We start from the raw sequence: 27,216 nt of genomic DNA, 5'->3' as shown, positions 1-27,216 counted from the left end.
TCATACTGTGTTCCAGGTAATTCATGCCCCTGTTTGCTGGAGAGGTAGAAGGCTCATGGCCTGGCTGTCAGCTGCACATGGTGGAGCTCTGAATGTTCGAGGATCTGTAGGAACTGGCGTTGTGGGCAGGCGTACACTGATGTGCTCGTGCAAGAGAGGACAAAGTCAGAGATGTATTTCAGGTTTAAAGGCATTTGGTAAATATGAGTTAGCAAATAGGATGTTTTACTGGTTTAGAAAGGACCTGCTCTGGGAGTTGTCATTTCTCCGGCACTACTGAACCTGAGGTCCTTGTACCCCACTGGCCTCCTGCCCCACGCGCGCCCTCATCTGAGCACACTGTGGCAGCGGGTCCTGCAAAGGGAGAGCAGTCCTGCTGCTTCTGTCCTTTATCGGGGCATCAAACGGGAGTTTGCTGAGGTGTCAAGATGCTTATAAGCAAAGGTGACTTTCCAAAAAGTAGCAGTACGGTGCAAATTATGCTTTTCTAAAAAAGACATAAGGATTGGAATGGACATTCATTCAATCGTTTGGTTCATGTACACTGGGCTTCATGTCTGCCAGTCGGTATCCCTCGTCTCTGTTGAGATTGCTATCACGAGTGCTAATTATGACAATGGTGGTATGTACAATTAGGGAAGGGACTTAAACCACTAGGCTATTTTGCATAGACCACTAACTCGTCATTAAATGGTAATGACTTCTGTTTGAGTTTGAACTGGTCAAAGCTGACACCAGTAGCTTAAAGTAGAAAAGAAAATGTTTCATATCCCATTACTAATTATGATGTGTTACACGTTACAATTAATTCCAAGCAAGCTTAAATTTGGTTTTAGTTTCCCAGAAAGGAAACAACTTCAGACACAGATGATGATCTTAAGAAATTGCTTCTAGTCTTAATCACCTGATGCCTTCGGTGCATGTATTTGTACGTAATCAACAGAATCTAGCTTGTGTTCAACACTTTTCCTTGTGCAGATGCAGAAGAAAAGTGGCTCACCAGAGCTGGAGAACTGTAAGAGGTTAACATATTCAACATTATCAAGCACAGCTTTTCATTCACTTTCAAATGGAGCTGTGTGGGTGGCTACACAATGTGGGAAACTCTTTTCATTGAAGAATCTGAATATTTTGTAAGGAAGTGAATAGTTGCAAATAATCTTTTCTGTAACACTGAAATAAAGAACAAATGAGCTATTCTCAGAAAATACTGAAGCATTATTGTCTTCAGTCATTTAACGGAGCTATACAGAAAAAAATATTCCAAACTTGACAGATTCATATCCTAATCTTTTGCTCCTTCATCAGGAGACTGTGTAGTTTGTGTAGCTGATACCAGTTAAAGCAGAATGAGTTAAATGAATACATTTGCTTCAGCACTGCATGAAAGTAAACATTTTGGGAAATACAACTCCATTTCTTAAATTATACATGTCAGATAAGAACTATGATAGTCAACTGGTGGCCCGTGGACTGGATATGTCCTCCAAAACACACAGCAACCTGTGCGTGCCAACCGTTCAGCTTCTATGGCAGAGCTGCTGCAAGCCACCCTCTTGTCCGAGGCCACGTAGCTCTTCCCCATCATGTGTCTGAGACGATGCTGTGGGTTTATGTCAAAACGTTGGATACCTTTTGTTTGAAGATACAATTTTATTTTAGGAGGGGAAAAAAAAAATGAAGAAGTTGCCATATTAGAATGGCTGAATGTAACAAATTTATTCTCTTTATTTTAATAGTCTGTCATTTTCCTACCAACACCTGCTGGAGATGTGGTTGAGATCTTTGTGAAAAATAAAACAAACAAAAAAAATCAATGTAATGACTGTAGGAATTCCTGTGCCATTTCCTCTCTTAAAAGTAATTTTACTTTCAAGTTTCAGGCCACGAGGTAAACTACAGGCAAAAAAAGATCTTTCTTTAGAGAGAGAAAGCAAGCAGCAAGTTGTTGCTCTGTATAGAGCAACAGGCTCCTGTTGGTTGGTCTGTACAGAGCTGCCCGCACACCTCGTAGCTGGTTTCTTGGCCCTGCAGCATGAGGTGCAGCTCTGTGAAACGTGGCTGCTCGGGACGGAGCCTCCTGCCTGGCAGAACGTCCCGATCAAATCCCAGGTTCCCTTTGGAAGAGTGACAGGAGTGATACAATGTGAGAATGAAATTTTGCTTTCATTATTTTACTGAGGTGAAGGAGTTTTTCCCTGACTTACCTATTAAACCTATTACTGCCTGCAGGGTTTAAAGGACAGGGCCAGGCTTCAGGAGTCCCTGAGTCATGATCCACAGCCCCGGCTTCTCATATTTCCATCCGTGATATTTAGCAGTGATGCTGCAGGGATGAAGTGGTACTGTCCCTGCAGCCTGCAGACGTAAAGCACTGCAGAAATTCAGGGCAGCTGCTACAGCTCTGTGTGCTTCTGTATTCCCATATAGATAAAACTTACAGTAAGTACGAAGGATCTCCAAGGCAAGCCTGAGTAGGTCAGCATTAGTCTTAACTAAACGTGATTAACTTTATCCATCTCCTGGTGTATTTCTTTCCAATCCACTCCAGTGCTTGATTTAATTTTCCTTTTATGTAAACTCAAGATTTAGCTTCATTAGAATGATTGCAGGGACTCACTGCATATGGCCTGTTGCTTTCTTGATCCCTCCAGGGTTTTCCTACCAAACACTTCAATGTGGTGAGGTGGGAGGAAAATTGAAGAAGTCTCTGACAGCAGGGCATGAAAGAGCTATCACAAAAAAAGTTGCTCAGAGAAGAAATCTAGTAGGAATCCTGCTGGGAAAAATGAGCAGCAAGTTAGATCCCATTGTGGAGGAGGGACTCCAGTGCTGATGCTGGAGCACCTGGGGCTGCTCCCGGGTTGCTCGGGTCAGCACATGCTCTGCTGCGATCCAGACTAGGTGAGATTTGTGCCTGTGTCCCTAAGCATCGTGTGTTTTAGTGTGATCAATAGACTTTTTTTTTTTTTTTTTTAAGAAAAAAAATTAAAAATTAGTTGTAAAATTATTCTGGAGAGATTTTGTAAAAAACGGTATGTGCATTTGTTCTAAATTACCTGCTTTCATGTCCACAGAAGCATATCTTGTGCTACATAAGCCTTTATTTGGTTTTACTTTTTATAACAAGTTCAAAAACCAGTCGCAATTGTCTTCAAGTTTTAGCAGGTTAGTACTGTATAGGCCATTTTAACCACCATTTTAAACTTGTTTTCTTATCAAAAAAATGATTCCTGGCTTTTTCCACAATATTAGATCTATCATATCAGAGTACTTTATTGAATATTTTATTGACCGTCTGCTTGCCCTATGCTAACCTGCCTGACATCCAAAGTTTCTCTCTCTCTGGAGATGGAATGTCAGTTCTCATTAAGCAGCTGAGCGTGAATTTTCCCTTCATATTTCCTGTGAATAAACTCCATCCCAGCAGGCAGACACTGGGCCCTGGTGCATCACGGGGACATCCGGATCTGGAGCCAGGCGTAGGCAATGGGTGGATTTAAGGTGGTCTAGGCAAGGGTGTGCTGTACAGCACAAGTATTTTCCCTTTGGGTCTTGCATCAGTGTTTTGTATAATTTTGCTTTACACAAATGTAAAGGTATTGAAGAGGAAAATTTCTTCCCCTGGCAAGTAATTACTTGACTTCTCATGGAAGGAAAGCTTGAAGCAAAAGCTAAGAGGAAGGTACATCGTCTGCTTAAATTAGGCAATCTGTCCAAGAACACGGGTTTGGTTTAGCAAGCAGTTGCAGTTACAAGTGCATTTTAATTGTCTCAGTTCATTTTCCAAAATTTGATATCTGTTACTAATATTTCAATTTACTTTGTGTATGACTTCCTTTTTAAAATTTAAATTCTGTATTTTCTTTCTTTCTAGAAAGACAGAAAATTGTGGTCTGCCACCATATGGTTTTATGGCCACATAAACACTTTGCTTGCAGAGTCTGCTTGTGTTGGCCATTGGTTTTGAGAGCTCTGCACTGAGCCTGACTCCCTCTTGATAATATGCCCGTGGTTTTTGCTGTGCTATGTGACATTTACTAAATAATTTTAATGTGAAGTAGGTATAAATCTTTCATAACTCTGTAGTTGACATGGTTGAAATAGTGGACAATTTCATTATGTGCACTCCTTTGTATGTAATCATTGTTTGGCAGACTAATTATGGCATCTCTTAGCAAGCATCCAGGGGAAGGGGAAAAAAGAACTTTACTCAAAGCCATAAAATATTTTGGGCCACTTTCATGGTGTGTTATTTTAACATACTGCATTTTTAAACAGACTCTCCGAATAATTAGAAAATGTGTTTTCCTTCAAGAAATAAGAATTCGCACCACAGCCTACCATAGGACAGCTTTTGAATAGTAACTTTACCGGAGCTCTGCTATTGTTAAAAAGCTCTCAGAAAGAAAACGAATTTGGAAGAACAGATTATGGCTTTGTGTTTTTAAGTGTATTTTCATTGTTGTGGAGTTGAAGAGATGAACAGAGTTGGTTCAAATTATATTGCTGTGACTCCACCATACGACAGATCTGCATTCACAGCAATGCGTCTCTAACTCAAAATGCAATAAGAAAGGGAGGAAATTTAATTTTGTTATTGTGGTTATGGAGGTCTGTGGAGAAGTGGGTCTACGGGGTGCAGTCCTTGGGACACGGACTGGTTAGCTTTGGGTTTTTAATGCCTTTCCTTTTTTCAAACTTGGTGTCAGATGTTGTAAGTTAATTTATTTTCCTATTAGTTTTTGCTAATGATACTAAAACCTTTTTTAAAAGCTTTCCTAATTAATGATCTTCTTGCTCACAGACAAAAACTATATTGTCTTTGAGAAGTGCCTGAGTATTTTAAAACAACGGGCTGTTGGTAGGTTTTATTGCCTCATGAATTTAGGGTCAACACACCTATTATTTGCCAGAGTTAATTTGTGCTGGGTTATTGACTGTCTGGGTTGTTAGGGATATCTGACTCTTGTAAAAGTTACACTCATCTCAAATTGTTGTAATTTTATTCTTTGTGCTCTGGTTGCATGGTGCCACAATATTTAGCTAATAAAAGAAGGGAAACGGTTGTACAAAGGCAAGTATTTAACTTCAGGCTCGTGAGACCAGGGGAAATAAGACTGTCATTACTCTTTATATTCCTTCTTTCTAACACTGAATTGTTTTAATTTTCCTTTAGATAAGGAGGGGGAAAAGACAGCTTTCTAAAATCGTAAGACATATAAAAATGTACAAGATACTTAGGATTTGCAAAAGTGCCTAATTAGGCTTTTGAGATGGCTCTGACTTGAGTTCAGTGATTGTCTACCAAGGTAAAGTTAGGCCAGTTGCAGCGAGCTCAGCAGCACTGAAATAATGCGTCTAACACCAACTCCCTGAAGAAAAATTGAAGAGCATAGTTTTCATGTATAACTCTTTGTACGTCAAGGTGAAAATATACCCCTTGGACTCTGCAAACTGGAAGCACAACAGATAGTAAAACTAGCAGTTGGTTTTAAAAATTTCATAAGGAGCCATCCCTTCTGTGTTTACAATTCTGAAATAAATTGCAGTCCTGTAGAATCATTGCTTCTTCTGTTTTTCCATCACAAATCTGAGCCATATGTCCTTGTGGGGTAAAATGCTGGCTGAACTAAAACATAGACCTTTTCTATAAACCAGCATTCAAATATGCAACGGCAAGCCAAAGTCTCTTGCTGTGTCATGCCATCCGAATTTCAGTCGATAAGCAGGTCCTCAGTAGAATCCAAATTTGCACCAGTAAGTCATGACCTGTAATGTGGGGATTGGAAAATATCCAATTATTCTGCAGGGTGTACTGGAAAATGGTATGTTTCTGTGTAGGAAATTCAGAAGAGTGGTGAGCTTGATCATGTTGTCCCAGTGTTTTCCTGGTCAGATTTTTTTATGTGCCCAAATATAGTATTACTACTTTGGGTGAAAGTAATGCATTTCTAGGAATAACCTTTGCCTCACTCTGGGCTGATAGAAACAATTAAAAATTGTTCCTAAGCATGCTGGATCTTCTGCAAATCCAGGGTACACTTGACAGAAACTTGTTCTGAAAGACAGTTAGTACAGTCACTTCATATTAAAAAGGAGAGAGATATTCTTGACCTCTAAACCCAGGACTGCTGAGCAGATGACAGTCTAATTCTTTGCTTCATTTCCAGCGAGCTCTGTCTTTTGGCTCTCTGCAGTGGATATTTATTGCATAAAAAGGGGAAAGCATCTGACACTGGTTTAAGACGATGAGTCTAGGAGTTTCACTGACTGCCATGGCAATTCTGAGGACAATATCTAAGAAACAAAAGCATCTATGATTATCTTGCATTTAGGCGAGATGCACGTGATCTCTATCAAGGTTGCTTTATAAATAACTACCCCAATCCTTCCTGAATTATTTTTACTAGGTTTTAGTGGGTGTACAGCTTTTAAAACTGGAAAACCAAAAGCTAGCTCTGTTCATTTTCTCATGAAATTGTAGCCAGAGCAGTAAATTCATAGCTAAGCACTTACTCATTGGCTACTGTATTATAAATAACTCTTCACCTTGGCCCTGCTTCTCTAGCCATTATTCACTGTGAGTAGTACTTACTCATGAGCACAGAGCAGCAGAGAAGTAGATGATTCTGCTATCTTTACTCCCAGTTTTTAGTACCCTGGCACATCAGGAGGTCTGCTTTCAAACAAGGCACCGCTCTCCTGGAGGAGAAGTAGCAAATTTTCTCGCCTGATAGGACTATATTTGCAAAAACTACCCCAAGGACTGCCTACCGAGTCAGTTCTTTCAAAAAATCAAAGCAGACAGGAGTGGGGAGAAACTACAGGTACACATATGGGATATTTGGAAGTGTATATGCCTAAGAGTGTTGCTATGGTTTATCCTCGGGCTTTGTCAGAAGCACAAAGCTGGGGAGCAGATTGCGAGCACTGATGGGAGAGCCGTCACCTCCTTCCTCCTGTTTCTCCTTGCCATTACGCTGCTTTGCTTTCAAAGTGTAAATTAACTTAAAGGTTCAAAGCTTTTGGGAAAGATTCCAGACCAAAGGTCATCTTTTCTGGGTGGTTTATTGGCTGTCCTGTGTTTGCCCACATCTCTAGTGTTTACCAGCTGAGGGAGTTTATGAAATTTTGATGTAGGAATTAGGTTGTTGCTCATCTTGTACCTTCTTGCTCATATTATTGACAGTACCACTGAACTGCTTGAGGCAGATAGCATCTCAGTGATCACTGTGCTATTTCAGCTCTCCACTGCTGACAACATCAGAAGTGTTTTAACAGGGTTTTAATGGGCAGCCTCTGTAGCTCCTTGGAGGGTTGCAAATAGCTGCCGTGAAAAACCTTTTCTGCCGCTCTGAGCTGACATGCCCTCCTTTTCTCATCCAGCTGCTGCTTGTTTATATGGCTGCAGCACTGTTGACAAGTACTTATTTGGGCCGGGCACTGTGGAGACTGTGCAAGTTAAGCAAGTTCCTGCATCTTTCGGGTGAGCTGCAAAGAATAACAACATGGTTGTGAAACCACTGGGAAGAGCGTGATGAGATGGTAACCCAAGCTGTGTTCAGAAATCCCCTCTTCTCCTCCGTTAGCTCTTTCAAAGAGTAATCGCACAAGTTACGCTAATGTACAATACAGAGCTTTCTTCTCTGCTTTGTTGCTCACAACATGTTTCTGATGATACCCCAGAGCAAGAATTAATGATTTTTAAGAAAACAACCTTTATTTTTGAGCAGAAAACAAAAAAAAAGGATAAAATAAATCACTATTTCTCAAGACAAAGCATTAATTTGATAGCAGCAGTTTCTAGCTGACTGGTTGCCTTGCTCTGCTTGTTACCAGAAATGAGGCTCTGAGCACAGCTTTCTTTGGACTATGTAAAAGCTTTCTCCTCCCCGTTTTGCTTAATATAACTATAATGTGCCCTTTATCACACTTCAACTTGAGTAATCCCAGTTTAGAAATAGTGCATAATACCCATGGGAAAAAGCACTAGAAATGTACATTATAAAAAACATACAGACGAAGCTCAAAAGATCCACTGACATGTAAATTTAATTTAAAAATTATAGGTTTTCAATGAGGGCTTGTGTCTTCAATTTACCAGTTTCCATGACTTTTTCAGAAAAAGTGTTTCTTTTTGCATTCTTGGTGGAAAACATGCTGAGGGATATTACAGTCCCCCAGAAGACTATCTATTCTGTGTCACAGGAAGAAAAAAACCTACCAAAAATATGTACACTTGAAATAAGTAAGAAAAATACCCACTTTCCTGTTTTGTTTTATTTGTATCCTCTTTAACAAAAGTTAAACTTTCCAGTAACCAGCATTGCATGAAAAAGCAAGTCCTAACTGTGTGAATAAGCCTCCTTTTCATTGCATGTGCAAATTTAAGGTATTTCAGTTCTTTCCATAAAAGGCATGCGAGATTGGGTAAAATAGCTAAACTGGTAAGTGGGCAAGCAGAAGAAGAGCCAGTGGCCAAAGGAAGAGGCAGGCTATAAATAGGGCTCATTATACGAAGTATTGCCGTTCAAAGAGGGTTCTGGCTTAAATAAGAGAATCCCAAAGTTTTACTGAAAATCTTATGAATTGCTCCATCTACTGCATGTTTAAAGGAAGAAATCCCCAGCAATGAAACCCCACCTTCCTTGGCATGATTTCCTGGGGCTGAGAGCGTGCCCTGCAGAGCAGCCTGGTGCGTCGAGGTTCGTGCAGTGGGAGCCGTCGCAGCCGGTTATTGCGGGGAAACGTACAAATGTGCTAAATCTGGAGATTGTCCTCAATGTACTCAGTCGAAAATCCTAAGTGAAAACTAAAACTTGCATCTCTTGGCTACTAAAACTTGAAAGGAAAATCTAAAGATCTTTGAAACTTGCCAGGATTAAATGCTTTTCCTAACCCTGTTCTTCCATCTACTCTTCTTTCAGCAAACCTGATCACAAGCTGAACTACTTAAATATCAGTGTATTATAAAAGCTACTTCTGCTTAATACCCATTATTTCAGTTTTTAATGCCATAAAGGCAGTGGCTTTTGTGGTGCTTTATTAAGTCCAAAGCAGCTGTTCAAAGAACCAAATCCATAGGTTAAGGGAGAGAGAGAAAAACCCCTCGTTCATGGAATTTCAGTCCCTTGGTAAATGGAGGAGCCGTTTGGAGCAGAGCTCTGACTTTCACACTTCTTTCTGCCTTCAAGCTTGTGGGTTCTGCTGTGAGTTGCAGCACTGAAAACCACTGTGGTTTTTGTTTCTCTAACTTAATTAATAAAAATAATTCATCAGTAGCTGATGCCTTTCAGAGTGGTTTTTCCCTGAGTCAGCTTACTGGGGAAGAGGTTCATTATAAATTATAATTAGGAAAAAAAGAAAAAATAGGCAGAGTAAAGCTTCTGATGTGGTGGATTTCCCTTAACGTAATATCTCAGCCTAGTTTATTTGAAGAAAATTGTAGCCAAAATGCTGTAGTCTAGTTTATATACTTTGTCCAATGTATAAAATGAAAAAAAAAGAGTTAAAGTGTTTTATGAGCAAGACCAGAACTTGCCCAGGGATTATCTGTTTTAAATTCCAGCGTTATTATCAAAACAGAAATTTCTAAGATGTACTAACCTCGTATTTGGAATTACAGAATTAGAAGTATTTGTTTGACAGCACACTGTAAGTGGGAGAACTTTATAATCAGCTATATGTTCGCGTAAAGTTTTCTACACTGTATACATTATGTATCTATACAGCTTGTACCACCCCGGGGTTAGATACGTACATACCTGCTTGTTAATGACCTGAGACAGTCATCTTCTAGAGGCTCGGTGTACCTGGTGTGTCACTGGCTTCAGAGTCATTAACAAGAGCTCAGCGTGTTTATCCCCCTGCGCTTCTTCTTCCCTTCCCACCTCTCCTCCTGCGAGAGCAAGGGACAACGGTGATGCTGTGTGGTGTTCCTTTCTGTTGGATTTGATCTCGATTAAGGGAAGAAAAGGGAGCAAGTGCTGCTTTAAGCTTATTATTATGCATATTGTTTGTCACCTTTGTTGGTTCAGTTGACGCTTTGAAGTTAGTCTTGCATTAGTGTTGTGCCTCAGGCAAAATTGTTTACTGCTTCACTGTTCATGTTGTTTCACTTGCTTTTATGTTCACTTCTATTTCATAGTTTTGCTCTGCCAATTTGGATATAATTGTATGAAACTTTGCTTTTGGTTTTATCCTGTAACATTTTCTTACAGGAGCCATCCTTTACCATGCAGAAACACACCTGTGTGGATAAAAGGCATTGGACTAACCTTGTTATTACTGAGTTTCCCATTAATAAAAATGTAATATTTTTAATCTTGTTTCTTAACATGTTGTAAACAAGATCAGAACCAATTAGAAATCAGAGCCACATTCATTCAAAAGGGTGAATCTGATGTAGTTATGCATCTTCATCTGGGTGCATTATATGATTTCAGTAAGTATGTAACGATCTGCTTATCTGAGCAGGTTTGGACTGTAGCAAGATCCATACAGAGAGATTTAAAGGATGACTGCATTGCTACAGCTTTCTGTTTTCTTTAACGTCATGGAACAGAAAACAGTGTACGATTGCACAGGTTATGTCACTACTTGACTTCTTTCTGTCTCCTTTCCCTTATTTCTATTTAGCTTGTGAGGAACGAGGGTACCTCAGGTTCCCTCAAGCACTCCTACCCAGCTTTGCCCTTTTTCTCCGAGATCAAAAGGCGAAGGGGGAGGCAGGGCAGAGGGCCACCGGGACGGCTGGCACTGCCGTCCGAGGCTCAGCAGAAGATTTCAGCTGCCAGTTGCTGGTTACTGTTGATCTCTCAGGATGGGCAGGATGCAGGTGTAAAACAAATATGTTTTTATCCTGCATGTCTGGGGGTAGCTGAGGTACTGCATAGCTAATAAAGGGCACTTCCTTGCTTCAACGTTGAAGAGCTTCCCTAAAACTAGACCCTGTGTGTAACCCTATAGATTAATTCACCTAAAATAATTTCTAAAATTGCCTTACGTAGCATGTGCTTCTTCAGCACGTGAAGCAAATTTAATCTTAATCAAAAAAACCCAGAAAAAATCTCTCTTGCACTTCGCCGCAAGGCCTCATGCATTAGATGTGAGATTCACGTGCTGTCCTGGAGCATCTCCTGCATCTGCAGTGCAGCGTGGGGCTCTCCTGGGCACAGCACCCATCGCCCATGGTACAGGGTGCCCAGGCGAAGGCCCCGCTGTGCCAGAAAAAAGCTGAGACACTGGTTCGTGCTTTGTAATATCTGTTTGTATTTATGGCCTGATTCTGATGGGTATTAAATGTATAAAATATGTATGTTTAAATGATATATTGGAATCTTAAAGTCACACTGCTGTTAAAGTGCTTTTAAGATTTTTCATGACAATGTGCTTAGGTAGGAACAAATTGGGCTTGTAGAAATGTGTAGGAAGCTGAAATTTAGGATCCCAGGTGGACTCAAGCTTCTTCAGCTGGGTTTTGCAGCAGGAGGAGGCAGGGCTGGAGCATGGCTGCGTGCTGTCCCTGCCCCTCCATGGCTGTGGCACTTTCCTTACCACTTATTTTGCCTCCGACTAGAGTTAGTGCTGGGGCAGTCATGTACAGAATATAGATGTTAGCAGATACTTGATTAATGATGCTTCTGGCTTTGACAGGGGAGAGGGTGTGCCTGCTCGTGGCTCTGGCCATCTCTGAGCAGGCTTGGGGGGAAGCCTCTGCCATTGCTGGATATTCTTCAGTGGCTAGAGATAAGGTGACTCATCTTGCAAATATTTGTAGTCACATGCTGCAGAGCTTTTTAGGCAAATTTTGTTTAAGCAACTGTCGGATGAAAACTATCAAAGCTCAGTTTTGTTCTTGTAAATCTCAGAATATTCATCATAGGTTAACGGGGACGAAAGCAGTCATGTGTAGCAAAGCCACACTGCTGGGCTCTTGTGTTCAGGAATTTAGAGGGAAATGAGTATCATCTCTCTTTCATTTACGTTCATTACTGTGTCTTCCTTTATTTCCGTGCGCTGAGGTCTGGCAGTCTTGGAACTAGCCAGATCATTTCTAAAATGCAATATTCACCCTATGCCACTTATTATGAGTCTGCATCCTCAGTGACAGAATTGATTCAGTTGGTGCTGCTGCACTTTTAATGTTACCTTTTATGTTCATGTTTGTTCCAACAGAGTGGCCACTAGCACAGACGACTTGAACTTGTATCACCCGCAAACTGACAACGCTGGAGCCACCAGTTTGTCATTATCCCTACTAGTGTATCTGATTTAATTTTGCGACAGCGGATTAATTCTTAAAATTGCAGTGCTTTTTGCTCGTTAATGGTCAGTAAATGGTTCTGGAGGGGTGGGGGAATGGAATTCATCAGTTTTGTAGTTGTTTTAATTCTTCTAGTTTTAAGTTGTTCTATAAATATGTCTTTATGGATGTAGTTTTACTAGCTTAAAAACATCTAATTGAAAACAGTTGCTTAAATCTCTTTGGATCAAGAAGGCAGTAATAAGCAAAGAGAGTATCTTATCCCTACAATCCAGAAATGCTTAGTGGCTGGTATACTCGGTGCATGTGTAATCAGCTTCTTGTTTCATCTAAAAACCTTAGCTCTTTTGGTGTGATTTAGTACTTCACCAGCAGCATGTTTTTTCTTGTCTCTGAGATTATCAACTAGTGAAACAAAATATAAAACAAAATGGCATAACATAGAAAAATGTTTTTAAAAATATTTCATTCATTTGTGCCATCTTGTTGTGTGTCTAATGCATTCTAGAATATCACTGGGCTTCCGAGAAAAAAAGCATTAGTTTTGCCTTCTTGTAAATTAACATTTTGTTGTACATTATGTAATGTTATTCTTATGACTTAACATTTGCATCAGGCAGGACTGATCTCTGCTATTTTGTAAGGTACCCAACAGATGAACCCGTAGCTCTTAGATGAGATCAGCCTGTGCGTTTACCCATTGACGCTGCTTGTGATTCCAAAACCAATGAACTCCAAGGAATAAAAACTTGGATGTGCATACCTTTGCTTTCTGAAATAGCTAAATTCCATGGGTTTGGGTTTGGTGGGGAGGTTGTTGCTATGGTTTGGGTTTGGTTCCTTTACTATTTCTTTAATATCAGAAATTTAGGTCCTTTTTAGCTTACGAGATGTAACGACTGTAGATCCCATGCATGATAGTGAGCTACTCCAATTATTTGAAACACTTTAGGTTATGTTGGTAACACATTTAAACAAAACTTATTGGTGACCACTCTGGTTGTTGGCCTTTTTCTAAAGGCTTATACCTGCATCCCTCTGGCTTGAAATGTGGTACCATTTTCCGAAGTGATCCTCAGAAAGTGCTCTACCAAACCTCGGAAGTCTATAAATGATACATGGCTCATTTCCAAGCTGGGAAGCAAGGAAAAGAAAGCCAGACTGTGCTGGTGGAGAGGGAATGCAAAACCACAAATCTTTCTTCATGCAAGTGGGAAGTAAAACAGGTTAACTTACATGATCTTCAGTGATCATTTCTTTGAACACCTGTGTTCATTTATATGTCTAGGACTGTTCACATGGTCAGTTGTAACATCTCATTAGGAGTCACAATTAATGGACACGGTAATTTCGTAAATTGCAAGTGCACATTTAACTGTGCCCTACATTGTGTGCATCTTATTCCTTATTGCTTAAACAGGCAAACTGTGACATGGACTTTCATGGGGAAACTACATCGCTCAGAAAGTTTTGTCGTTTTCCTTTTTTATTCATTTTATTTCTAAATGTCAAATAATTTCATACAACTTCATTAATCTGAAGTATGAAAAAGTTGTGATAGCATCGTGTCTCAGAGCACAGGCACTTTGGACAGGCTGCCTTCCCACAGTATGATGGAGCACAAACTTGTGCAGCTACAGCATCTTACTCTTTGTTCAGGAGTTAAAACGCAGTGAGAGTTCAACCCCTGAAATTCTTTTTCTGAGTCTTTTTGATAAACAAGTAGCACTTCACACAAGCCCATTGTTAAAAATCACTTGCTGTTTGGTGGTTTAAGAAATGCGAAAGCGTATTCTGTCCATCTAAAAGCCATCCATTACAAAAAATAATCAGACATCCTTTTTTCTTGTACATTTGTGTCATTCTGTGAATCAGAAGCATTTTTATGTACTAAGGGCAATGTGCTTTGCTTTTGGAATTCCTGAGTTTCACTAAAACCCTGGAGCACAGTCAGTTCAGGAGACCTGAGGTGACCTGTAAATGGGAGCTGCTGTGTCCCTTTGCTGCTTAGTAAGATCATTTTAAAGAGAAATTGAAATACAGTGTCCAGATACAGTATGATAACACTTTAATCCAAAGAGAAAAGCAGTAAGTATTTTTATGCTAGTTACCCTCTTGAAAGCACATTCACGTATTAATTAATTCTCATAGCTTTCCTCTGAGAGGAAGATGGGCAGTTTCCTCATTTGTAAGTGACAAATCTGAGAAAGAAAGAAAAATTAGGCGACTTTCCTGAACCCAAAGAAAGTCCTTATGAAAGCAGGACAAGAGCTGAAGAGTTCCTGTACAGGCATTGGCAGGCACCCAGCTTTGAATGCTGAGCTCTCTCTGCAGGCAGGAAAGGTGCAGGAGAAAGCAGTATCTTTTGCAGATTGTTTTGCTTATGACAATATGCTCTCTCGTTTGGGAACCAGCCTTTCCATTCTTCCTGGACTTCAAATAAAGTCCTAGTTTTTCTCCTAAATCCCAATGATTGACTCTCTATAAACATGCTGACAGTCTCAAAAATAATGATGAGAAATCTGTTCACTCTGTGTGTGTGTGTGTTATGTCCAACAGAAAGAAGTTAACGTTGTGTTTAAGCAGCTGGGCTGCTGTCTTACTGGGGTTCCCTTCTTTGGTCTTCCTCAGCCTTCCTATGGGATCTCTTCTTTCAGTTTAAGGCAGCTTAAAATTAAGAATCTTTATAGGCATTGTCTCGAAGTTGGATTAATTTTTAAAATTTAAACTATTTCAACCTCTCCTATAGAGGAGGTGTGAATCTCTTTCTTCTTTGTTTCTCTGTGGGTGCAGTAAGACGATAACCCTCCCCTGCCTCTGCATTGCAAAGTCGTATCTGTTCAGAGCAGCACACCTCTGGGGCCACGTAACACAGAATGCAGGCGGAGATGCTGCAGGAAAAATTATCAGAAGCGCCAGGGCTTATTTTACTGCACCACTTTTGACGACGCTTTTAATTTTGGAATTGCAGAGGGAATGACAAGAGTTTTATCCTTTGTACAAGTCAAGGTTCAAACCTAGAGTTCTGGGTCAAGATGATGATGCCTCTAAAAGAAAAAAAAAGACTTTAAACTCTTTAAGGGTGCGCTTCTCACATGCTAGTAAAATACCCAGCACCAGATTTTAGGTTAGCACCCAGAGCAGCCAACATCCATGATCTACCTTGTATAGAGAGGAGGGGACCAGATGCCCGAGGGCTTGAGAAGCTCCAGATGTCATCTGCACCCACACAGAGTCACGGATGGGTCCTCCATGCCAGAGCGGATCCTGCAGGATCTCCACGTGGCCCCCGCCGCTGACCGGAGCCTTCTGCAGTGAGGTGGCACATCCACGACTGGGGCCACGCGCGCTGGGCCCAGCGGTTACTCTGCTCCCCAGTCGTGAAGCAAGTCTTGCTCTTCATACTTGAAGGTGTAACCGTGTCTGCTAGGCGCTGGAAACAGGGGACCGTGGGATTCGAGGCAAGTGATGCCCAGATTCCTCACCGCACTCAAATACTTCTACTAGGAGCTCTGCTGCCTGGCTGCTACAGGGGTTCGTTAGAAGCCAGAGGGGATGGCAGGCCCTTCTCTGTCTTTGCACACACGGGGTAAGATTTGGCTGTAGAAAACTTAGGGCTGTTTGAAGTTCTTGTATTTTAAAAATTACAATTAACTATTCAGTTGTTATAAATTGGAGCGATATAAATTTCACGCTTTGTATTAGGCAGGGCTGTAACTTTGCAAAAGTCAGTTTGTGCGCTTCTTTCCCTGTGCTGCTGGCTGCTACCCCTGCTGCGTGGCAGTGAAGTCCTGCAGAATAAAGGAGAAGGCTAAAAGGAATGGCAAAATAGCTCTTCAAGTGACACTGCGTTCCTCATGCAGCTTCTGTGCCTCTGTTTTGTTACCTCTTTGTACTTCTGATGGAAGAAAAATTGAAATGTTTTCCTACTGATGGGATGTTGAGCAGAGGGCTGCTGCTAGCTTGTGTTGACTGTGAGATGCAAAATTAAGTTCTTGTATCAGTTGGGAATTTTGTGGAATTTGCTGCTATTTGACAGTGTTTCCAGATGGAAAGGAGCAACTGTCTGTTTCTGTACAGTGCAATTTTCATTTACTTTAAATGGGTTTGAGTTTGGGGAGGGAGGGTCTGGTGCTTGGTTTTCAGTAGCGTGAAGACAGATGTTATTTCCACTGGACTATCTGGAAGCTTTTTCTCATCCCGCAGGTCTGTTATAGGTGCACGACTTTTGAACAAAGACAAATTCCATTGGAAGTGTTATAAAGTTAGTTGCGTTTTCAGTTATTCTAATGAATCCTTATTTTTCTAGCACAGTAGGTTAGAAACGTGTTAAAGCTAGTGGTAAAGTAATTTATGAAGGGCAGATGGAGTTCAAAAGGTTCAAATATACAAGTTCAGTTCCAGCATCATTTGGATCTTCACACCTCAGTGTCCCAATAGAGAAACTGGATACTGAGTTTTTACAGGTTTTACTGTAAAAACTGAGCCCTCCAGAACTTTTAGTAACTAATGGATTTTGCAGAAATGATTTGACTACCCTGGATGTCCATTAGCTGTTTTGCTTTTATGTCTTTGCTGGAAACCTAAATGGCTTTTACTTGCACTTTTTTTACTAGTTATATGTTTGCAAGAGATGTCTTTTGTATTACAGTAGCCGGTAGGAAAAAAGTGATGTACTCAAAAATTGTAGGAGCATTTAATCATAGTATATCCTAACCAGAATTTAAACTGTGTGTTGTCAAGAAAGTTTCCATCTGTAGCATACCAATCCCAAGCTGACTACATGCAGTTTTAATCTTCTGACTCTTGAATTCATTCTTTTTTGTGTGGCTTTGATGGTGTTAAAATTTAATCCTCAGCAGTTACATTGTATTAAGTCTATAGTTCTCTCCTTTCCTTGTATGTCCTACTTTATTACTGGCAGTGGATTTTGAAATATCCTGAAAATCTGTGTTTTCTAATATGGGGATGATTGATAAAATACCTTTCTACCAAATGGGTAGTTTAAGAAAGTTTCCTTTCATCTTCATTGAGCTGCTAGATACTTAGCAGAATTCATCCCCGGTAATATACTGTTCCTATTAGAGGTGCACATCTTTGATGGGCAGCTCTCAAAAATATCTTGGTGATTTAAAAGAATTTTTCATCCAGTTATGTTCATCATATGTCACTCATACTGGTTTTATCTGTATTACATCATGAATGGGAAAGAGTTTTGTACAGTAATATTGAGCAATGTATGCCACTATTGCAAAATGGTACAGAATAAGAAAAAAAATAGATAAATCTACAGATTTTCAGGTACACGTGACAATTCTGGAAATTTTACACATGGGAAAACTGGCTGGCACAAGAGCAATGATAAAACCATTTCCATTTTGGAAGGGATGAGATAGGGTGGGTGTGTTTCTCCATGTCAAACAAGCACTTAGGAGGAAGGTAATGTTGAAACTGGTATGGTTCACCACGCAAGGGTTTTATTTTGTGGTGGAAAATCTAATCTTTCCAAGACCATTTCTCTTGGGTATAAGTCTGAAGTCTGCTTTATATTGGGAGATTGGCATGAAATCCACAGCACGTAAGAGGATAAAGGCCTTTGTCTCCAAAATGTACATTTTTTTGGAACTCTAAAGGCAATGGAACTAGAAGTGGTTTTAGGTATGTAATGTTAGGATCCTACCCTGTAACCCTTTCTCAAGTAAAAATATGTTATAGATCAATTTTATCGATTCATATCTTTTTTCCGTGTGTTTTAGAAGATTCCCTTTAAAAAAGGAAATCTTCCACATTTATCTAATGATTAAAGAATTTTTAAAAGATTAATTATAAGGACCTACTCCAGTTAGCCAGAATGACATCTTCTTCTCGTTCCTCTGTAGGCACCATTTGATTCCTGGGAGAAGCATGGGAGACTTTTAAAAAAAAACAAAACAATTTTTCTTATTGTCTTTCTCATTTACATGGTCACTTTAAGGACCCCACAGCCTATTCGTACGGTAGGAAATTGGGTAGCTCTTCAGCTTCAACATACACTAAACAATCTTTTGAGAACTGTTGTGCTTGTTAAAATAATGTGCAATATTTGAAGCCCTTTTCTCCTTCCTTGAAATATTACAGAGGGATGGAGAGTAAATATAAGCAAAGCATGGGAACAACAAAGGGCAGGGTTAGGAAGGGAAGAACTGGGTGAGAGAAAAAGAGGTGATGCAGGAAGCTGCTGGGTGGGGGAGGATGGCTCTCTGCAAATAGATGTGTTCAGTTTTCAGTTTACAGGCAATGGGACAGAAGAAACAAAATCAAGACGAGAAGGAGGAGTTAAATGAAAAGACAAGAGACTTATTCAGTAAGTAAATTAGAAATTATATCGGATAAATAGATGAAAACAAGAGCAGATCCCTGACTAATGCAAGTTGTTCTGGCACCACTGACTTCAAATCAGTTTACACTAGTTCAGGATCTGGACAGACTGGCTCAGTTGAAACCAGAGACTAAGTTTTAATCTGGACTTCCTTTGTGTACTTAAATTTGACATTTTCTAACATCATAAATTAATATGCAACAAAAATAGAATTGGCATGGGTACTCATAAGGAGAGAAAAGTGATAAAAAAGATCGGCTGTCTGGTGCACAGTGATCTTTAATGTCAGAGGATCACAGCTGTTAGATTATCAGTTATAATGAACATTTCTATGGCTACTTTTGTCTTGAATGGATGAGATACTCTGCCTGATGAATATTGACGTGATTGAAGTGAGATTACATTGATTTCAATCAGTTGAGGTTCTGGCTCAATATATGCAGTTCAATTTGCTTTGTTCCACCTTAACGTAGTAGATTTCTTGCAACAATATTAATGATTTGGGGGGAGTTGTATGTATTTGGAAAATATCTGAATACTTTGATATCTATCAAATATAAGTACCCAAACTGCCCAGCACACGCAGCCGCCTTCTGCTTTCCAAGAGAACCGTGGCCACTGATGTGTTGGAAATCAGTTTTACTCCTCAGAAAAAAAACAAAGTATTTCTTCTGTTTCTGTTAAGTTATGGGGGAGAGCAACACCTTCTGAATCACCAGGCAGCTTTATGCCTGGCCCTCATGCTTTACTGAGCTAAGGTCCCCTTACTAGCATAGATAAAAAATAATTTTCTGTTTCTTAAATGATTCATTTCAACGGTCAGTTTGTTGGCCAAACACTGATACGCTTTCATTCAGATGTAAAATTTAGAGCAAATGATGTGCAGCATATTGCTGTGGGATGCATTTTTTTTGTCCGTGTAGCAGCATAATGCTTTGGCCATCCCTCCTCCATTTCTGTTAAGGCACCTCCTGAAGTCAGACTTAAGCTGCTTTTAAAATGAGCCAGCATCACTTGGATGTGGGTGAGGTGCAGCAATTTGGGAATTGCTCCCAGCTGGTGGAGAAATGATTTCCAAGCGAGCTGGGTGGCTGTTTAACCGCTCTTCCCAGTAGAAATAAGCTAAAATATATAGAAATTGTTGCTTTGACAAATAAGCTAATGAGCCACTCAAGTTGCTTTATGTATTGAATGTAGTTGCTTGACAGTTATTATTATTTTCTAATTATATTAAGTTATAAATTATTAACAAGTGTTTAATTTCAGTCCAAACAGATCCAGCAAAAGGGATTTGTACAGTTATGAATTGCAGCAAAATACAAAATTGTTGAGCTTTTAGTATATGCAAACTTGGAGACCCTGGTTATTTCTCCCGCTTTCAACAGCCAGTCATGAAACTTTCTTGACCTTTTCACCTTTAAACTTTATTTGAACTTGGAAAGAAGACTTGTGAATTGTGGAGGAAAAAAAAAGAGAAAAAGGGTGGGGGCTGGGGGGGGAGAAGGTCTGATTATATGTTACCGTAACAGTAATACTAGCAAAATAATCCTCCTCTTGTGCATGAGTGTCTGCTACTGCAAGCTTCGGGGTAATAAGCTCACATGACATGCCTAGAGGCTAATGCTGGCCTATGCTTTTTTTTCCTGTACATATTTAAACAAAGGCTGATTATCCAAACAAGAATTTGGACTGCATCAACTGGACCAGTTAAATTATAGTTAGTAAAACTTGGCGCCTTCGGAGCTTGGAATGTTACAATTACAGCTGGATCCTCATTTGTTAGGCAGCCTTACAAAATAATAAAAGTGGAGATTTTTATCTTTATAGGACATAGCTTAACTCTTTGAATACAGAGAACTAAGTGCCAAATATTACAGTTACTGCTTAGATGTACTATTCTGGGCCAATAAACGCAATTAAACAGTTGTATCTATGCTCTGGAAGACATAGGGCAAAGGAAGCTGCTTTGCTAGCACTAGGATGGATGCTGCGGCACTTGTAGTGGACATTCATTATCCTCCAGGATTTCTCTGAGATAAGGAACAAGAACACAACAAGCAATTTGTTGTTTGTTCTCCCTTATCTTGCTGCTGTCTTTTTGACAGTATTGCTGTGTTTTTATTTGAATTTCTCTTCTTTTTCTATTTCCTGTTGCTATGAAAAAAACTTGTGCCTGTGTAAGATCTAGATGGTCCCTGGAGTTGGTCTCATTTTCACCTCTCGGATGAGCTGGAAAACTGTTTTCAATACTGGCTTCAAATCATTAGCAAATTTTTCACTAACCCCTCCTGAGGCCTACAAGATTGCCCTTCCTCATCGCTGTCCTCACGGGGCTGGTCTGGGGTGGGTAGGTGGCAGGGGATGTGCAGGCAGAAGTTATGGTTCATTTTAACAAACTGCTGTTGACCATTCCAGTCTTGTTTTCCCTTTTCTCATCCTACAGAGACAGATTGGCTTTGATTGGTCACTTGCAAAGCCAAACTTAGGCTTTCTGGTTGTGTAATATATAGCTCTGGTTGCCAATCAGAAAATTAAAGTTCTTTTCCTAAAATTAAACAAAGAGTCCTTATCATAAACCCAGAACAAATCAATGCCTTTGCATTAATTCACGTGGAGCAGGGCCAATTTACAGCTCTCCCTGATCTGCCTTGCGGGTTTTTTGTGCATAGGTTTATCTCAGTTTCTTTTTTTAAGGAAGTGTTGACTGTTTGCATTTTCTGAAAACCTTATTGAGTAATAATGATTGAAACTTAAGCAATCAAGACTATCCAGAATGTTTGCAAGAGCCCACCAGCTAGATAATGTTTACCAGGCTATACCAGGAGTTTTATCTTTTGTCTTCTTTGCATAGTATAAAAGCTAGCATTCATTAAAGCGTGAAAAAGTTCGTTTCCTTTATTGTGACAGTTTTACCATGTTTCGGTGTACTTTTGTCTCAGTAGTGACAAATAATGTGGATAATATGTAATTGCTGCTATCAAGATACCGTGGGAGTTACGAGAGAAAGGAGTAGGTATTTTTGAATGGGAGGACATTAGCTTTCTTGCATTGAAGAATGAGAAGTTAAAGATTTTCAATCAAGATAAACTTGCAGATTCATAAGGTGCAACTTTAGTCTGGGAGAAATGATACCAACTGGAAATAAGAAAGACCTAAGGAAAAATTGTGAGTTAATGTTTACTCTTTTATGACTATTTTAATCGAATGACTTTACAACATGACCTTTTAAATTGTAGCCATTCTAAAAAGGAATATTTGTGTGCCGCAGGCCCATGGAAAGCACTGGTGGGTGCAGCGCCTATCAACTCCTGTGCTGTCATCGCCCTGAGCTCTGGGCTGGGCCAGCTCCACGCTCAGCACAGAGCCCAACACAAGGGCTTTGTAGTCGAACATTCAAAGTTTTCCATGGTCATGGCTCAGGGGAGAACTTCTCTCTCTGTACCCAGGCCTTTGGGCAACACCCGCTTTCCATAAAACTCTTGATTCTTTGGTTGGGGACCACTGAGCCGGCAGGAGGTAGCGCTGCAGAAGGAGGAACCGTAACCTGGATTCTGAGAGCAAATGTTTGGACTTTGTCTCCTTCGGAGGTTACCTGCCATGTGTGTGGGAGGCAATCAAGGGTTTCTTCTCCCAGTTGTGGGAAGGAGTCTGGTTCTTGCTCTGCGTTCCCCCAGCCATCTGCTTTTTGCTTAGTTCTTGGCCACACTATTGAGAAGAAGTAGGGATGCCCCAATCAGTCTTTTGCATGACAATATTTAATTTCAAGCAACAGTATATGGTTTCTGGCCAGAAGAAATCCTTTATTTATTACATCTGCTGTCCTTGCTTTTTTTCTGTATTGAATAGAATCACCTTATGCCATAGTGAGATGATTGAAATAGTGCTTTGCTGATTTAAGGGACCCAGGTTTACAACCTATGTACAAATGTCTGTAGTACCTGGAATACCCATCAAGAAAACATCATTGGTAGTAAACCAGAAAAGAAAGGTTATCTGATCCACTAGGTATTGCAGATGAGATGATCACCTAGCTGTTGACAGAGGGAATCTAAAATTTTAGAACCTGTCTTTGGACAGTCTGAATATATTTTCAGCTGCCAAGGAGTCATCAAAAGGAATGATCCACGGATGCATGAGAGCAATGCTGTATCTGCAAGAGGCAGTTTCAGTCCAGCAGCCTTGCTTTTCAAATGTTTTCTAACACTAATTAAGAAGCAGTCTTGGATCAGACTTTAGGTAGCCAATATTGTATTCAGAAATTATTCCCAGTCTTAATTTTTCTCATCTGTGATCTTTCATCTTCTCTTTTTCCCTCCTCCTCTGTTCGGTAGATTTATTCCTGGATCGGCAAGGGAGAGAAGGAGAGGAAGCAGGGCAGGAGTTGGTTGCCATTGCAGAGGTCTTTCTGAACTGTAGTTCCCATCCTCTTTCTTGCATTGTGGATTTATTGTGAATTAATCTTCACTTTAACCTTAGAACAATTCAGATTAAATCCCAGAGAAAGAAAAGAAGAAAGTTCATGGTGTATGAGTCAAAGTGTGAAGAGGTCCTCGGTAAAATTTCATCAGACAGAGCTGCATTTGGGAAAGAAAAGAGTATTTCTTGTAGAGCATGAGTCGTATTCACCATTAGGAAAAAGAGACACTGTCCCTCATTCTAATCTGATGTATTGAAGCTGCTGCAGGAGACCACGAGACGATCTCCCTGTTACGGACACTCTCAGGCTGTTTCCTGTAAAGAGTGTTTTAAATCGATCATGGAAGTCAAAAGATAAAACCTTTCATAAAAATGTCCATTATTTAAGAAAAAAGAAGAATAGATTTTTGAACTGTTTTGTCACCGAGGCTGTTGCTACAGGAGCCACTATTGATGCTCCAGATGCATTATAACAAGCAGAATTATTTTAAATTTATTTAGTTTTATTTAATATTATGCATTATAAAATGGTTTCCTTGAGTGTACAAGAACCACTTAGAAGTTGCATTTTCATCTGTGTTTTGATTTCTCAGGAATTGTTGATGCACACACAAAAATAGCTGTACCCTTCTGAGGCTAACAGGGATGCAAATGGTTTGGGTTTTGCTTAAATCAGATTTCTCAGTACAGTCATAGTCTTGGGTGAGTGGAACAGCAGCCAAGTCTGGTGGTTCTTGTGGGTTGATTGTTTGTTGTTTTAAGCTTAATTAAAGTAGCTTTTGCCTAAAAAGAAGGGGGAAAATTCAATTTAAATGTAGGTATCTATGATAACTCTGTAATACGTCTTTTTCTCTCACGAATCGTGTTTGGAATGGATGTTTACATAGATGGCCATAGCCGAAAATAATAAGGAAATTCTATTTATGCCACAAGTTAAGAATTCCCATTACTGGCAAATCTTAATTTACTTCTTCATCTGATTTCTGATGGGAAAAATCTAATTGCTTTTGTACTGGAAATAAAGTTGATTGAACTCAGAATTTTTCCAGTGGCTCAAAAGGTTATTTCCCAAGCAGTGCTCTTTTACAAACTGCAGTGTTTTTTAATTTATCTACTTCTTTCAGCAGATGGATGTTCAGCATTAATATACATAGGGAAAGATAGTCTCTTAATACTAATTTGTATGAGATGTGTCGATAGGTGGAACTTTATTTGACTTCCAGAATTTTACATGAAAACTCTTATTATAGGCGTGATGGCAGTAACACCCTAGAGATGAAACACTGTGATATAGAGATCAGCTAATATAATTTCTGTGGTTTTCTTTGTTTTATATATAGCTCTGTAATTCCTTTCTAGAAGAAAACACTTGAGGACTTTTGCTGCCTATAGGAACTGTTCAATCAGTATTAACATGCAACTTGTCAGGAGCACGTTTTTAGAAATACTTACTCTAAAGGTCCATAGTCTTTGAATAGAAAATGTCAGCCATGAAAAACAGGGATATATTTATGGGTTTTAATTTTCTAAAGAATTATAGAATTTCTGTTTGTTTTAGGAAGCTAAAAATAGAAAATAAAAGGTTGTTTGCCTTTTTATTTCATAGAATCATAGAATTTATTCACATTTATTCTTTGTAGTAATTTCAGTTGACCTGAGTAGTACCTGTTGGTGAGAGGAGAGCTGATCATAGGCCAGCAGCTTTTTCATTCACTACAGTTTGCCTTCACAAACGTATTTAACATGATCAGTAAAAACAAGGTTTTCTTGTGAGGTGTCCAACTCTTTCTGGTTTTGGCAAATTCAGAGCTATTTGGAGATTTGCGCTGCTGGAGGAAAGTTTTGATTTTTGAGGCGATCCCAAGTCGAAAGGTTCGAAGCAAGGGTGATATTCTTTAAACTGCAATCAAACTTTTCAAACCTCAAAGGTTTATACCAAAAGCAGCATTTGAAAGCTTAGGTAAGTTTTCCTTTTACCAGGGCCTTTTCACAGAACTTGTTTTCCCATCACTTTGGCAAATTCCATTCAGTTATTTCAACCAGTGTGAATGGATCCGCCCTCAGAAACGATTGCCATGAGTAATGGCGCTGGATTTTGTAGACATCGGCGCTGAGAAATAGCACGTTGCTGAAAATGAGTCAAAACTACAGAAATGGCTACGGTTGGGTTGGCTTTACGTGTGGTGGAATTACTTAACGCAAGAAACCAGTTGTTTTTGTAATTACGGTAACATTTTTGTCTGCCAAGTTACTTTCAATGTAGCGGGTTTAAACTGATCCAATTAGTAATGAAATTGGTGTAATTAACCTAGCCGTTAATTAAATGTGTGCACGCACGCTGGCTTTCAGTCAGTGTTTTGGGGTAGGGGTTTTTTTGCATTACCCTATTAACAGAAAGCAAATTTCTCTCCATGTAATCTTTATTTAAAGCATTTCTGATGAGACTCTCTCTGCCTGGTAACGGGGGTGGAATATGATCTTGAGGATAACTTTGCTGATTCCTGGGGGCTTGGACTTCTTGTGGCCCTGCACCCCATGGCCTGAGGTCCCGGTGTTGCACTTTGGAGAGATGAGCCTCCAACAAGGGATGACTGCTACCATTGCAGTGCCAAAAGATTAACTGGCACATGGAATGAATCAGCTATTTGTAATAACAGGAACCACGATAAACACTTGAGAGGGTTCCCCATGATGTGGCTCATTTAGTGTTCAGAGAGCAGCTTAGCAGCAAGAGTCATCCATGACTGGTATCATTGCAAAACTTAAATTAAAAACTGCCTCAGAGAAGGCCCAGAAGAAATCCTCCAAGTCGAGGGAGGCTCACTCTGCAATCTGCAGAGATGCTGGTTAAACTCATGTGTGCAGCATTATGGAAAATTTTGCTTAGCAGTTGCCTTCCCTGTAGTTGATTAATACAAGATTTCAGTGTTCCCAGTCCATTAATCTTCACAAGCACATCTGCATACTGAAAAATATTTTTAAAAACAACATAAAAAAATTACAAGCGCTGATAATTTTGAAGATAAAAAGAACTAAAAGAGCAACGATAAACTGTAGTTCACTTGCATTATGTGAATCCCAATCCAACGTGAGAGAGGGGCTTTGCCATTTAAAATATTTTAATTGCATAAGAGGAAAACTTTGAAAAGTGGTTGTTCTCCAAGCACTAAATCCAGTTCCCACTGCAAAATGTCCTGGCCTGCATTGTATCAAGTAATAATATCTTGCAAGTCAAAAAGGTATTAGGGAGGTGTTGGAGACGTCACAGGAGGAGTTAGAGTTAATGTTGGGGGTTTGAGAAAGTTAATTATCTTGCAAATAAACTAATAGCAAAGGTGTGTAAGAACCAAATACTAGGAAAGCAGGCTTTGGTATTTTAAGGAGTGCATATCTAAAACTGGATAGCTAGAGCTATCCTTTTCTAGCACATTTGTTGATACAAATATCTTAACAGTGGTGTCCAGATGCCTGATTTTTCCTGAAACGAGTATTTTTAAGGGTTCCTGTCGTCTATTGAAACTGCGACTTAGTGAACAACAAAACCCTTCGTTAGTTTTATGACTCTGGATTTCTATTTGTTTTATCAAGTGCTTTTCTGGTAAGGAGATACCGGGAAAGCGTGCCAGGTAACTTTGTGATCCCCGTCCCATTTACCCCAGGAATACAAAAAGACTGTATTGTACAAGGCACCATCTGCTTCAAGGGAAGGCAACTCGGCACGATAAAACCTTGTCGACTCTGCTCCCCGCTTCCAGCGGGGAATTGCATCGCGAGGAAATTGGGGACTTACGGCCTGGGCGGGATCTGACCGCGAACCCACCTTCTCTCGGTGCCTTGGGTTGAGACGCTGCCGGGCACCGTCTGCCCAGCTCCGGCAGCCGGGGCGGGCCGGGGGGCAGCCGTAACATCTCCAGCGGCTGCCACGGGGTTCGCCAGCGCGGCTCTGCTCCCAGTTCCTGTATCCCTCCCCGAGCCAAGCGTTTGCAGCCGCGGCAGGAACGAGGCACCGAGAGCAAACCGAGCAGGGAAGGGCCAAAAATCTGGGAAATTTGGTTTAGCCCTTATTTAGATTAGATTTTTACTGAAAGTAGCTGGATTCTAAGTTCATTTAAAGAACTAATTTTCTGGATCCGAGTGTTTTTATAGCGAGGGGATGTTGTAAAGAAGTTGTTTA

At 40.1% G+C, this 27,216-nt stretch overlaps 1 protein-coding gene across 12 annotated transcripts in view; it reads left to right on the top strand.

Moving 5' to 3' along the window:
* BCAS3 (BCAS3 microtubule associated cell migration factor) overlaps window positions 1-27,216 on the top strand; it is a 375,729-nt gene that overhangs the window by 247,707 nt on the left and 100,806 nt on the right. For 2 of the 12 annotated variants that reach the window (XM_030028663.2, XM_041126804.1), the window contains one exon: window positions 12,181-13,028. The exons of the other annotated variants lie outside the window; for them this stretch is intronic. In XM_030028663.2, the coding sequence (XP_029884523.1) occupies window positions 12,181-12,206 (26 nt within the window). In that variant the 3' untranslated portion in view covers window positions 12,207-13,028. Of the gene's footprint in view, window positions 1-12,180; window positions 13,029-27,216 lie in introns of those variants that run through there. 12 annotated transcript variants of the gene reach the window in all.

The sequence above is a fragment of the Aquila chrysaetos genome, chromosome 10 (assembly GCF_900496995.4).
Source record: "Aquila chrysaetos chrysaetos chromosome 10, bAquChr1.4, whole genome shotgun sequence".
NCBI classification, from domain to species: domain Eukaryota; kingdom Metazoa; phylum Chordata; class Aves; order Accipitriformes; family Accipitridae; genus Aquila; species Aquila chrysaetos.
Note: the sequence above shows the minus strand (reverse complement) of the source record. Positions and strands in the feature narration are given on the sequence as shown.